At 43.4% G+C, this 12446-nt stretch overlaps 1 protein-coding gene across 1 annotated transcript in view; it reads right to left on the bottom strand.

Moving 5' to 3' along the window:
* The window catches only part of LOC140485896 (potassium-transporting ATPase subunit beta-like), a 40658-nt gene extending 33252 nt beyond the window's left edge, over positions 1 to 7406 (bottom strand). The window contains exons 1-2 of the mRNA XM_072584343.1: positions 7152 to 7406; positions 154 to 282 (exon numbers count right to left, since the gene is read on the bottom strand). Of these exons, the coding sequence (XP_072440444.1) occupies positions 154 to 282; positions 7152 to 7263 (241 nt within the window). The 5' untranslated portion in view covers positions 7264 to 7406. The remainder of the gene's footprint in view (positions 1 to 153; positions 283 to 7151) is intronic.
* Positions 7407 to 12446: the final 5040 nt, after the last annotated feature.

Raw genomic sequence — 12446 nt, 5'->3', positions numbered from 1 at the left:
TCTCTGCACCCTCTCCAAAGCATCTTGGTCCTTCTGATAGTGTGTTGACTAAAACTGCGCACAATATTCCAAATATTATGCAACTTTATACATAACAGTGAGAATCAGACTGAGACACATAGACTGTTACACACATATAGTCACAGAGCTTACCTGGTGATTTGAGCTGGTCTTGATAGGTCGGTGTATAGGGGTCTGTTGTGGTCAACAACACAAATAGGGCCAGTGCAAACAATGCGCACATTACAACATAGAAGGCTGCGTAGTATAGACTGATAAGAACTGGAAAAAGAGTAGTGAAATGTTACATGGAAGTACATACGATATACAGCACAGAAACAGTTCATTCAGCCTGACCACCCTGTGCTTCTCTAGATGGAACTCATCCAGCCTTCAAATCCATATACATCAACTTAATCCTTTATTCCCTTTTCCCTTATGCCCTCTTCAAACTCCAAATTCAGTTGAAATTCCACAGTCCCCATGATGTCTGAAAGAAGACAGCACTTCCTGTTTTACCGGCTGGGATTTTTGTGGTTACATCCGTAGCATACTGTGGACGTTCACGGTTGTCAGCATGTAAAACCCTCAACTGCCAGCACTTTTTCAGTTAAATTTGTAAATTGCTATCAGTAACAGCCATTGGGTTCACTGAGTCACTCAACACTGAGGCAATCAATACAATACTGATGATGTGCTGAGATCTGCAGCTTTGCACACCCTGTTCTAGCTGTAACAAGTGTAGAAACAGTATAGAAACAGGCCCTTTGACCCACCATATCTATTACAAAAACCAAACCACACTAACCCCATTCACTTGCACTTGGTCCACAACTTACCAGCCCTGACATTTTAAGTGCTCATCCAGATGCTTCTTAAATGTTGTGAGAGTACCTACCTCCACTTCCCTCTCAGGCAACACCTTCCAGATTTCCACCCACCTCTGAGGGATTTCTTTTTTCCCTCTCAGAACTCCTCTAAGCCAATTGCTCCTCACTTTAAACTCATGCCCTCTGGTCTTAAACACGTCTGTCATGGGGGAAAAGATTCTCACGATCTACCCTGTCATAATATTGGAGACCTCAATCAGACTTCACCCTCAGCCTCCTCTGCTCCAAGGAAAACAAACCCAGCCTTTTCAGTCTCTCCACATAACTGAGATTTTTCATCCCAGGCAACATCCTGGTGAATCTCCTCTGTACCTTCCCCAGTGCAATCACATCCTTCTGACAGGGCGAACTCTGTATTCCATCTCTGGCTTAACCAATGTTTTATAAAGTTGTAACAAGACTTCCTTGCTCCTATAATCTATACTCTGGCTAATGAAGGCAAGCATCACATATGCCATCTTCTATATTATTCCAGTGAAGCTCAAAACAGTGCTGAGGGATGACACCTCCCCTTCTGATGGGTTTTGCAGATTTCTAGACTCAACAATGATTTTGGACTGGACGGCATGAAGAAATATTGAGGGAGTTAGGCTTTTCTCATTGGAGTGTCGAAGGATGAGAGGTGGCTTCATATAGGTGTATAAGATGATGAGAGGCATAGATAGAGTGGATAGCCAGAGACATTTTCCCAGGGTGGAAATGGTTATCATGAGGGGGTATAATTTTAAGGTGATTGGAGGAATGTTTAGGGGAATTATCAGAGGTGAGTTCTTTACACAGCGAGTGGTGGGTGCGTGAAATGCATTACCAGCAGTGGTAGGAGAGTCAGATACGTTAGGGACATTTAAATGCCTCTTAGATAGGCACATTGATAATAGTGAAATGTAGGGTAGGTAGGTTAGTTTGATCTCAGAGTAGGGTAAAGGTCGGCACAACATCGAGTACCGAAGGGCCTGCACTGTGCTGTACTGTTCTATGTTCTATCATTTCAAACTCTAATGTCTGTTCCCATTTTGCTTCCTTCCTTTATTTTGATTTGACCTATCTCCCTGGTTTTTCTTTCTCTCTGCTGGAGCATCCATACTGCTACTCGCATCTCTTCTGGACATAGCTTTTGTTTCTTCATACGCTCCAGACTCGCTGCCCCCTTTCATTAATAATAAATCTTATTATCTTTCAAAATTTTTTCTGAGGGGGTCATCAATCTGAAATATTAATCTTGTGTCCCTGGCTTGTGGGGAACTGTCAATATTTTCTGTTTTTATTTCATATATCCAGCGTCCACGCTATATTGTTTCTGAAAAAATGCAGCTGAGTGAGATTTTTAAAAAGATACCAACTTATAATTGTAGCTAAAACCCTTCTCTGGTCTTGAAACATTAACTTTAGAAATCTGTATGCCATGGTAAAGAGATTTAAAATAATCACTTTTTTTAATGTTTATTTATGATATTTCAAATTCAACTATTATCTGTCTATGATCTATCTCATGCCTGTTTTCAAGCTTCAGTAAATTGTCCCTAAAAGGACACTAACAAAAAGAAGTTAAAAATCACACAACACCAGGTTATAGTCCAACAGCTTCAATTGGAAGCACTAGCTTTCGGAGCGTCGCTGCTTCATTAGGTGGTACGCTCCGGAAGCTAGTGTGCTTCCAATTAAAGCTGTTGGACTATAACCTTGTGTTGTGTGATTTTTAACTTTGTACACCCCAGTCCAACACCGGCATCTCCAAATCATAACAACAATAAAGAAAAGCTCTGCTTTTAATTTCCTGGTTTTCTATTCAAATGATCTTCATTCTTCAATCTGATTTACAATGACCTGTTTGCTGACATACCGCAGAAACTCTATAGGTTGTACTAGGGTTTTACTAACCAACCCTCCCCTCATAAACCAGTAGGGTAAACTGGGATTTCACTGACCACTCGCCCTTCGTAAACCAATAGATTTTACTGGGTTGCACGGCTCATTGTCCCCTCATAGACCAGTAGGTTGTACTGGGATTTCACTGCCCACTCTCCCCTCATAAAACAATAGATTTTACTGGGTTTCGCTGCTCACTCTCCACTCACCTGCAAGTTGTAGATAATAGACAATAGGTTCAGGAGTAGGCCATTCTGCCCTTCGAGCCTGCACCACCATTCAATATGATCATGGCTGATCATCCTTAATCAGTATCCTGTTCCTGCCTTATCTCCCTAACCCTTGATTCCACTATCCTTGACAGCTCTATCCAACTCTTTCTTAAATGAATCCAGAGATTGGGCCTCCACTGCCCTCTGGGGCAGAGCATTCCACACAGCCACCACTCTCTGGGTGGAGAAGTTTCTCCTCATCTCTGTCCTAAATGGTCTACCCCATATTTTTAAGCTGTGTCCTCTGGTTCGGCACTCACCCATCAGCGGAAACATGTTTCCTGCCTCCAGAGTGTCCAATCCTTTAATAATCTTATATGTCTCAAATCAGATCCCCTCTCAGTCTTCTAAACCCAAGGGTATACAAGCCCAGTCACTCCAGTCTTTCAGTGTAAGGTAGTCCCACCATTCCAGGAATTGACCTCGTGAACCTACGCTGCACTCCCTCAATAGCCAGAATGTCTTTCCTCAAATTTGGAGACCAGAGCTGCACACAATACTTCAGGTGCAGTCTCACCAGGCCCTGTACAGCTGCAGAAGAACCTCTTTGCTTCTATACTCAATCCCTCTTGTTATGAAGACCAGCATGCTATTAGCCTTCTTCACTACCTGCTGTACCTGCATGCTTACCTTCATTGACTGGTGTACAAGAACACCCAGATCTCTTTGTACTGCCCTTTTACCTAAATTGATTCCATTTAGGTAGTAATCTGCCTTCCTGTTCTTGCCACCAAAGTGGATAACCATACATTTATCCACATTAAACTGCATCTGCCATGCATCAGACCACTCACCTAACCTGTCCAGGTCACCCTGTAATCTCCTAACATCCTCCTCACATTTCACCCTGCCACCCAGCTTAGTATCATCAGCAAATTTGCTAATGTTATTATTAATACCATCTTCTATATCATTAATATATATTGTAAAAAGCTGCAGTCCCAGCACTGATCCCTGCGGTACCCCACTGGTCACTGCCTGCCATTCTGAAATGGAGCCATTTATCAGTACTCTTTGTTTCCTGTCAGCCAACCAACTTTCAATCCAAGTTAGTACTTTGCCCCCAATATCATGCGCCCTAATTTTGCTCACTAACCTCCTATGTGGGACTTTATCAAAAGCTTTCTGAAAGTCCAGGTACACTACATCTACTGGATCATCCTCAAAAAATTCAAGAAGATTAGTCTAACATGATTTCCCCTTCATAAATCCAAGCTGACTCTGACCTATCCTGCTACCACTATCCAGATGTGTCGTAATTTCATCCTTTATAATTGACTCCAGCATCTTTCCCACCACTGAGGTCAGACTAACTGGTCTATAATTTTCTGCTTTCTCTCTCCCACCTTTCTTAAAAAGTGGTACAACATTAGCCACCCTCCAATCCGCAGGAACTGATCCTGACTCTATCGAACTCTGGAAAATAATCACCAATGCATCCACGATTTCTCGAGCCACCTCCTTCAGTGGGATGTAGACCATCAGGCCCCGGGGACTTATCAACCTTCAGACCTAACAGTCTCTCCAACACCAAATCCTGGCAAATATAAATTCGCTTAGGTTCAGGTCCTTCAGCCACTGTTACCTCAGGGAGATTGCTTGTGTCTTCCCCAGTGAACACAGATCTGAAGTACCAATTCAATTCTTCTGCCATTTCTTTGTTCCCTGTAATATATTCCCCTGTTTCTGTCTTCAAGGGCCCAATTTTAGTCTTAACCATTTTTTTGCCTTTCACATACCTAAAAAAGCTTTTATTATCCTCCTTTATATTTTTGGCCAGTTTGTACTGGGATTTCCCTGCTCACTCTCCCCTCATAGACCTGCAGATTGTACTGGAATTTGACTGCTCGTTGTCCCCTCATAGACCAGTAGAGTTGTACTGAGATTTCACTGCTCGTTGTCCCCTCATCAACCTGCAGGTTTTATTAGAATTTCACTGCTCGTTGTCCCCTGATAGACCAGTAGGTTGTACTGAGATTTCATTGTTCGTTGTCCCCATGTTGTCCCCTGATGTTGTGTGATTTTTAACTTTGTCCACCCCAGCCCAACACCAGCACCTCCACAACATGTCCCCTCATAGACCAGTAGGTGGTGTTGGAATCAAATATACCACAACTGGGGAATGGGCACCTTCTAAATATTTGTGATCAACTTTCTCCAAAGCTATGGCCAGGCGTGCTCTAACACAGGACGACTAAACGCATAAAGTAAAAACTGAAAAAACTAAGGATGCTGTAAATCAGAAACAAAAAGTGAAACTGAGTTACAAGAAAGGGTCTCTCAACCTGAACTGTTACCTCTGATTTCTCTCCATAGATGCTGCCAGACCTGCTGAGCTTTTCTAGCAATTTTTGTTTTTATTGTTGTTGTTATTGTTATCACACCAGATTAAAAACAAGGTAAAAAATAGTCACTTTCAAAAATGGTCTACAGTCTGCCAGCAAATGAACTTTCTACATCAAGGTTAAAGGAGCGAAATTATGCTTGAAAGGGCACTCACTCTCATGACCAGCCCTTATCACACTTATCAAGCTTTCTTATCTAACATTATGTTTCTCCCTCTCTTACATTAATTAGGACTACAATTAGGGTGCTGTCACTCAGAATCACGACATTTTACCCATCAATGACTTGAAATTAATTCTGAGCAGAGTGGATTGGAGGGTGAAAACTTTCTCAGACAAACAATACTCAGCAGTTTATGAGCCATCAATAAAACCATTGCCCTTTACTGCAACCCTCAGTCTGCACTGATGCTTCTAGAGCAATCCAGGACTAATTCCACTGTCCCTCACTTCTCATAGCCCTGTATCAATGTCAAATAAACCTGTCTGTTTTTTTTCCCCTAAGCCCCAAGTATCAACCCCAAACATAGGGTGGCACGGTGGCTCAGTAGTTAGCTCTGCTGTCTCACAGTGCCAGGGACCTAGGTTCGGTTCCAGCCTCAGGCAACTGTCTGTGTGGAGTGTGCACATTCTCCCCATGTCTCTGTGAGTTTCCTTTGAGTACTTCGGTTTCCTCCCACAGTCTAAAGATGAGCAGGTTAAGTGAATTAGCCATGCTAAATTGCCCATAGTGTTCAGGGGTGTGTAGATTAGGTGCATTAGTCAGGGGTAATGGCTCTGGTTGGGTTACTCTTTGGAGGGTCGGTGTGGACTTGCTGGCCCAAAGAGCCTTTTTCCACACTGTAGAAATTCTAATATCCCTCTATTTGACTGCATCAATTCCAAACTAGTCCCACTCTCTCTCCATAGTCCTATGTCAATCCCAAAGTAATTCCATTCTGTCTCTATAGTCTTGTATCAAACCCAAAGTATTCCATTGTCCTACTCACTCCCTATAGCCTTATATCAATCTCAAACTCATCCCACAGTACCCCTCCCTCCCCATAGCTCTGCATCAATCCCAAACTAATCCCACTGGCCCATTCTCTCCCATTAGTCCTGCACCAATCTCAAACTAATCCCACTGGCCCAATCTCTCCCATTAGTCCTGCACCAATCTCAAACAAAGCCAAAGCCCCAGAAATAGTTGTGTCATCTCAATTGCCAAACTGACAACCATATTGTCTCTTCCTTGGGATTATCCTAGTGAATTATCGCTGCATAGTCACATAAGTATTACTATCATGCAATCATAGAGGCATATGGTGTGGAAACAGGCCCTTCAGTCTAACTAGCCCAAGCCGATGATAATATAAAACTAAACCAGTCCCACCTGCCTGTGTTGGCCGGTTTGCTTCCAAACCTTTCTTATTCATGAACTTATCCAAAAGTCTTTTAAATGTTGCAACTGTACCTGCATCCTCCATTTCCTCTCGAAGTTCATTTCACAGATGAACCGCACTCTTTGTAAAAAAAAAGTTGCCCCTCATTTCTTTCTTAAACCTTCTTCCTCTCACCTCAAAAATATGCCCTCCAGTCTTGAACACCCCTGCCGTAGGGAAAAGACCCTCGTCTTTCACCTTATTTATGCCCCTCAATCTCCGAACTGCCGGCTAACCAAAATTTTGAACATCATAACTTGTCTCCCCCTCTCACCACCTTCTACCCTCAAAGAATTTGCTGATATTTTTGCCCGATGCCAGCCAGCCCCATTTTGTTGCAGTGCGGGTCGCACCTACCCCACTTTCCGGGTGTCCGTCCCATGAACTCCTTTGTGTCTGGATTCCAGACAAAGCGTTTGAATTCTTCCATGTGTTGATTACAAGTCTTCTTCTCATTGAAAGTCGCCATTGTTCTATCCCCTTCAAATCTCTGTGTTCCACAGTCCAAACAGGGGGCAAAGTCAAGTGTGTTGGAAAACAAGTGAAACCGTTATGGGGGGCGGAGGGAAACTGAGCAATCTTTTTATACCGATGACGTGGTGTCACCAAGTTATAGCTAGAGACGTAAAGCACAGGAGTTAAGAGCATTCCTAAGGTATCAGCACTGTTTAGATTAGTGTAAATGGATTAATAACTATGCTAGTTATGAAGTGACTTTCTGACTGTGTGCTCAGTTTATAATAATCCTGTAGCACACGAGATGATAACTTTATCATGCTTCACGATTCTAATGTCAACTAAATTCATCAGCTGGTCTGAAATTGTTTCATTTTTAACGGGCTCGCTTACAATCCAAGGACATCGCAGGAACTCTGAGACCTGACAATATCTTGTACCAAAAAGTGACAATCCAGAACCACACCATTCCCAGCCTCACAGATCCCAGCCTCTCCATGCAGCCTGTCCATCCTAGTCAGATCCCTACCACAGGGTAGCAGCTTTACTAAGATTGGCCTCCAGACACAAATCTTTTGTTGCTACAACTCTCGCCTAAAGCAATTTTGTTTTTAAATATTGCTTTCATTGGATGCATGCATCACCTTTAACACCATCATTTGCTCCCTTTCCCTAATTGTTCTTGAACTGAGTGACTTGCTGGACCATTTCAGAAAGAGTTGAGAGTATTGCTGTGGGTCTGGAGTCACATTTGGACTAGGTTGAGTAAGGATGGCAGATTTCTGGGCGGCACAGTGGCTCAGTGGTTAGCACTGCTGCCGCAAAGCGCCAGGGACTCAACTTTGGGTTCCAGCTTCGGGCGACTGCCTGTGTGGAGTTTCCACATTCTCCCAGTGTCTGCGTGGGTTTCCTCCAGGTGCTCCAGTTTCCTCCCACAATCCAAAAAGAGACCTACAGAACAGGTGAATTGGCCAAGCTAAATTACCCATAGTGTTAGGTGCATTAGTCAGAGGGAAATGGGTCTGAATGGGCTTCTCTTCAGAGCGTCGATGTGGACCTGTTGGGCCAAATGGTCTGTTTCCACACTGTAGGGAATCTAATCTAATTTCCTTCCCTAAAAGACATTAGTGAACCAAATTGGTTTTACTACAATCTAATGGTGAAGAAAGGTTATCTCAGAGTATAACAGGACCTTTATCAGGTGTGCTGGTGGGCTGAGGAGTGGTAGGTGGTGTTTAATTTAGATAAATGTGAGGTGCTGCATTTGCTAGAGCAAATCAGGGCAGGACTAACACACTTATTAGTAGGGTCCTGGGGAGTGTTACCAAAGAAAGAGACCTTCATTGTTCCTTGGAAGTGGAATTGCAGGTAGACAAGATAGTGAAGAAGGCTTTTGGTACACTGGTCTTTATTAGTCAATATTGATATCTGTGGAATACTCTTAACTCTTGCAGTTTACGTCTCTAGCTTTAACTTGGTGGCACCATGTCATTGCTATAAAAGAATTGTTTGGTTACTATCTCCCCCCTCCACTTAACGGTTTCACTCGTTTTCCAACGTGGGATGTCATGTTGCGAATGTACAGGGCATTGGTTCGGACAGTTTCGGAATGACAATTGAATGACAGTTCAATTCTGGTATCCCTGCTTTAAGAAAGGTATTGTTAAACTTAAAAGGGTTCAGAAAAGATTTACAATAAAATTGCCAGAGTTGGAAGATTTGAGCAAGAGGGAGAAGTTGAATAAGCTGGGGCTATTTTCCCTGGAGCATCAGAGGCTGAGGGGTGACCTTATAGAGGTTTATAAAATCATGAGGGATATAGATAGGGTGAATAGCCAAGGTCTTTATATTCGGTCAGGGGAGTCCAAACCTAGAGGGTGTAGATTTAAGGCAAGAGGGAAAAGGGACCTGAGAGGCAAGTTTTTCATGTAGAGGTGGTGTGTGTATGGAACGAGCTGCCAGAGGAAGTGGTGGAGGCTGGTACAACTACAACATTTAAAAGGCACCTGGATGGGTACATAAATAGGAAGAGTTTAGAGAGACATAGGCAGATGCTGGCAAATGGGGCTAGATTACTGCGCTGTATTTTTCTGTGTTCTATGTTCTATTAATTCAGGATATCTGGTCGCATGGACTAGTTGAACTGAAAGGTCTATTTCCCTGCTGTATAACTCTATGATTCCATATCTCATTTTCAACAAGAAAGGGTATTATGAGGAAACCTCTTTTATAAAGGACTGAGTTCTCTTTGAAGAAAACCATTATGTTCTTGAGTGTCTGGAGTAGCTGAGCGGCTACAGTGAATTATCCTATTGACACACTCACGACTTACATTGGCTCAGAACAGTCACAAGTCACCTTTCAGATAATGTTCTTGCTCTTTAACATAAACAAATAACAAATGGTTGGCAAACAATTTGTGTGACCATGTTATAAAGCTTCCTATCTCATGTGCAGTAAAAGATAGATTTGATATGATTATAAGACCATTTTTGACTTTTGTAGATTACAGGATAAGATTTATAAGCTAAACTACTCATTACACATCATCATATAAAATGATTTGGTGATAAACAGTTAATAAAATGAACACAGTTCTCCAAATCCTTTCCCATGTCCTGTGAAAGGTCATTATAAGCACGTTGAACAGAATTAGCTATATGTTATGTATGGCGATGGTTAGCACTGCTGCCTCACAGCCCAGGAACCCAAGATCGGTTCCACCCTTGGGTGACTGTCTGTGTAGAGTTTGCATGCTGTCCCTGTGTCTGTGTGGGTTTTTCCAGGTGCTCTGGTTTCTTCCCACACTCCAAAGATGTGCAGGTTAGGTGAATAGGCCATGCTGAATTGCCCATAGTGTCCATGGATGTGCAGGCTAAAGGGGTTTGCCATGGGAAATGAATGTTTCAGGGAAAGGGTAGGGGTGGGTATGGATGGGATGCTCTTTGGAGGGTTGGTGTGGGCTCAGTGGGCTGAATGGCCTGCTACCACATTGTAGGGATTCTACAGCCTTTGCTGATGAAGGTCTTATGCCGGAAATGTTGGTTCTCCTGCTCCTCAGATGCTGCCTGACCTGTTGTGCTTTTCCAATACCACACTCTTGACTCTGATCTCCAGCATCTGCAGTCTTCCATTTCTCCCTGTAGGGATTCTGCAAGATGCGCTCATTGACGTATTATAATATCTATTGCTAGAGATCAGAATAGATTTTAATTTCACTGCCATCATGCTTAATTTTCTTCTCGTTTTTGTTCTCATATTGAAATAAAGGACAATCAAACCATTGCAAATCAAAGAAAGGGGCTGCGTGTTATTCCTGACTCAACCACTAATAATTTTGCCATCAGGCTAGAAGCTCACTAGTTTAAATCTCCCTGCACAGTCCAGATGGTATGTTGCAGCCACTCCACTGCAGACCCAAGGCTGTGCAGCACAGTCAGAAATACTGTCTCTCAGGGGTGCCATTAACCTGAGACCCTGTCAGACCACTCACATGGTTGTAAAAAGAGCTGATGGTTGGAAGAACAGAGAAATTCTCACTGGTGCTCTGGTCAATATTCATCCCGTCAACCATTATTCCACTAACCAACACAGCTACAACAGATTATCCAGCCATTTATCTCACTGCTGTTTGTGGAATCTTGCTGTGTATGAATGGACTGCCTGTCTCCCACACTGCAACAGTACCTGGAGTTCAAAGTTAACATGTTGGATAAAAAGCATGTTGCAGTATTCAGGAAATGTGGCATCCAAATGCCAGTCTCTATTTAAGCTACAGGAGAGAGGCTGGGAACTCTGAGCCATGTGACTCAGCTCCTGACTCCCCAAAGCCTGGTCCACCATCTCCAAGGCAGGAGTGTGATGGAATACTCTTCTACAATTTCCTGGGAGAATGCATTCACAACAACACTCAAGAAAATTGACACTAACCAAGCATCTTATTTGATTGATACCCCATCCATCATCTTCAACATTTACTCCCTCCAACACCAACATTCACTAGCAGCAATGCATGTCCACAGGATATTCAGCAGCAATTTATCAAGGTTCTTTCAGCAGCAACTTCCAAATCCACAGCTTCTATAATCCAGGAGAAGCACACCTGATATACGGGAAAACTTCCAACTGCAAGCTCCCGCCAAGCCACTTACCAACCCAACTTGAAAATTTAATCACTGTTCCTTCAGTGTCACTGGGCCCAAAATCCTGGAGCTCCTGAATACACCACTTCCTCCCCTGACACTCCCACCTTCAGTATTAGGAGATAATTACAGCATTTAAAAGACATTTGGATAGGTATATGATTAGGAAGGGTTTAGAGGAATATGGGCCAAGTGCTGGCAAATGGGACTAGATTAGGGTTGGATATCTGGTCGGCATGGATGAGTTGGATCAAAGGGTCTGTTTCCATGCTGTACACCTCTGCGACTCTATAATAGAAGCATTGCCACTTAAGGTGAAACACTCTACTGGAGGCAAAATCATACCATCTGTCACTCACTCTCGGATCACACACACCTTCCCCCAACTCTTCAACCACCCCCCCAAGCCCAGTACTTACTCCCAGGTTATCCAGTTTGGACCGAGAAAGCATAGATCAGAGTATTCCTTTGGATACGTTGGGTATCCAAAGAGACTTAGGGATTCAAGTGTATAGGTATTTAAAATGTCACAAACTGATGCAGAAAATAATCGAGCAAGCTAATGGAATGCTGGCGGGGGTCAAGAGTGTGGTGCTGGAGAAGTACCTGAGGAGCAGAAGAATCAATGTTTTGGGCATAACCCCTTCACCTGGAATGAGGCTTGTGGTCTGGAGGTCTGAGATAAGTGGGAGCAGGGTAGGAGCAGGGTGGAGCTGAGAATGCAATAGGTAGATGAAGGTAGGGGAGAAGGTGACAGGTCAGAGAAGAGGGTGGAGCGGATAGATGGGAAAGACAATGGACAGGTCAAGATGGCGGTGCTGAGTTGGAGGTTTGGGACTGGGATAAGGTAGGGGAAGGGAAAATGAGGAAACTGGTGAAATTCACATTAATCCCATATGGTTGCAGGGTCCCTTGGCAGTAGATGAAGTGTTCTTCCTCCAGGTGTCGGGTGGTTAGGGTCTGGCAATGGACAAGGCCCAGGACCTGCATGTCCTTGGTGGAGTTGGAGGGGGAATTGAACTGTACAGCCACAGGGCAGTGAGGTTGTTGGTGC

This window comes from Chiloscyllium punctatum, chromosome 15, assembly GCF_047496795.1.
Source record: "Chiloscyllium punctatum isolate Juve2018m chromosome 15, sChiPun1.3, whole genome shotgun sequence".
Classification (NCBI taxonomy): Eukaryota; Metazoa; Chordata; class Chondrichthyes; order Orectolobiformes; family Hemiscylliidae; genus Chiloscyllium; species Chiloscyllium punctatum.
The sequence above is the reverse complement of the archived record's forward strand: the minus strand, read 5'-3'. Positions and strand labels throughout refer to the sequence as shown.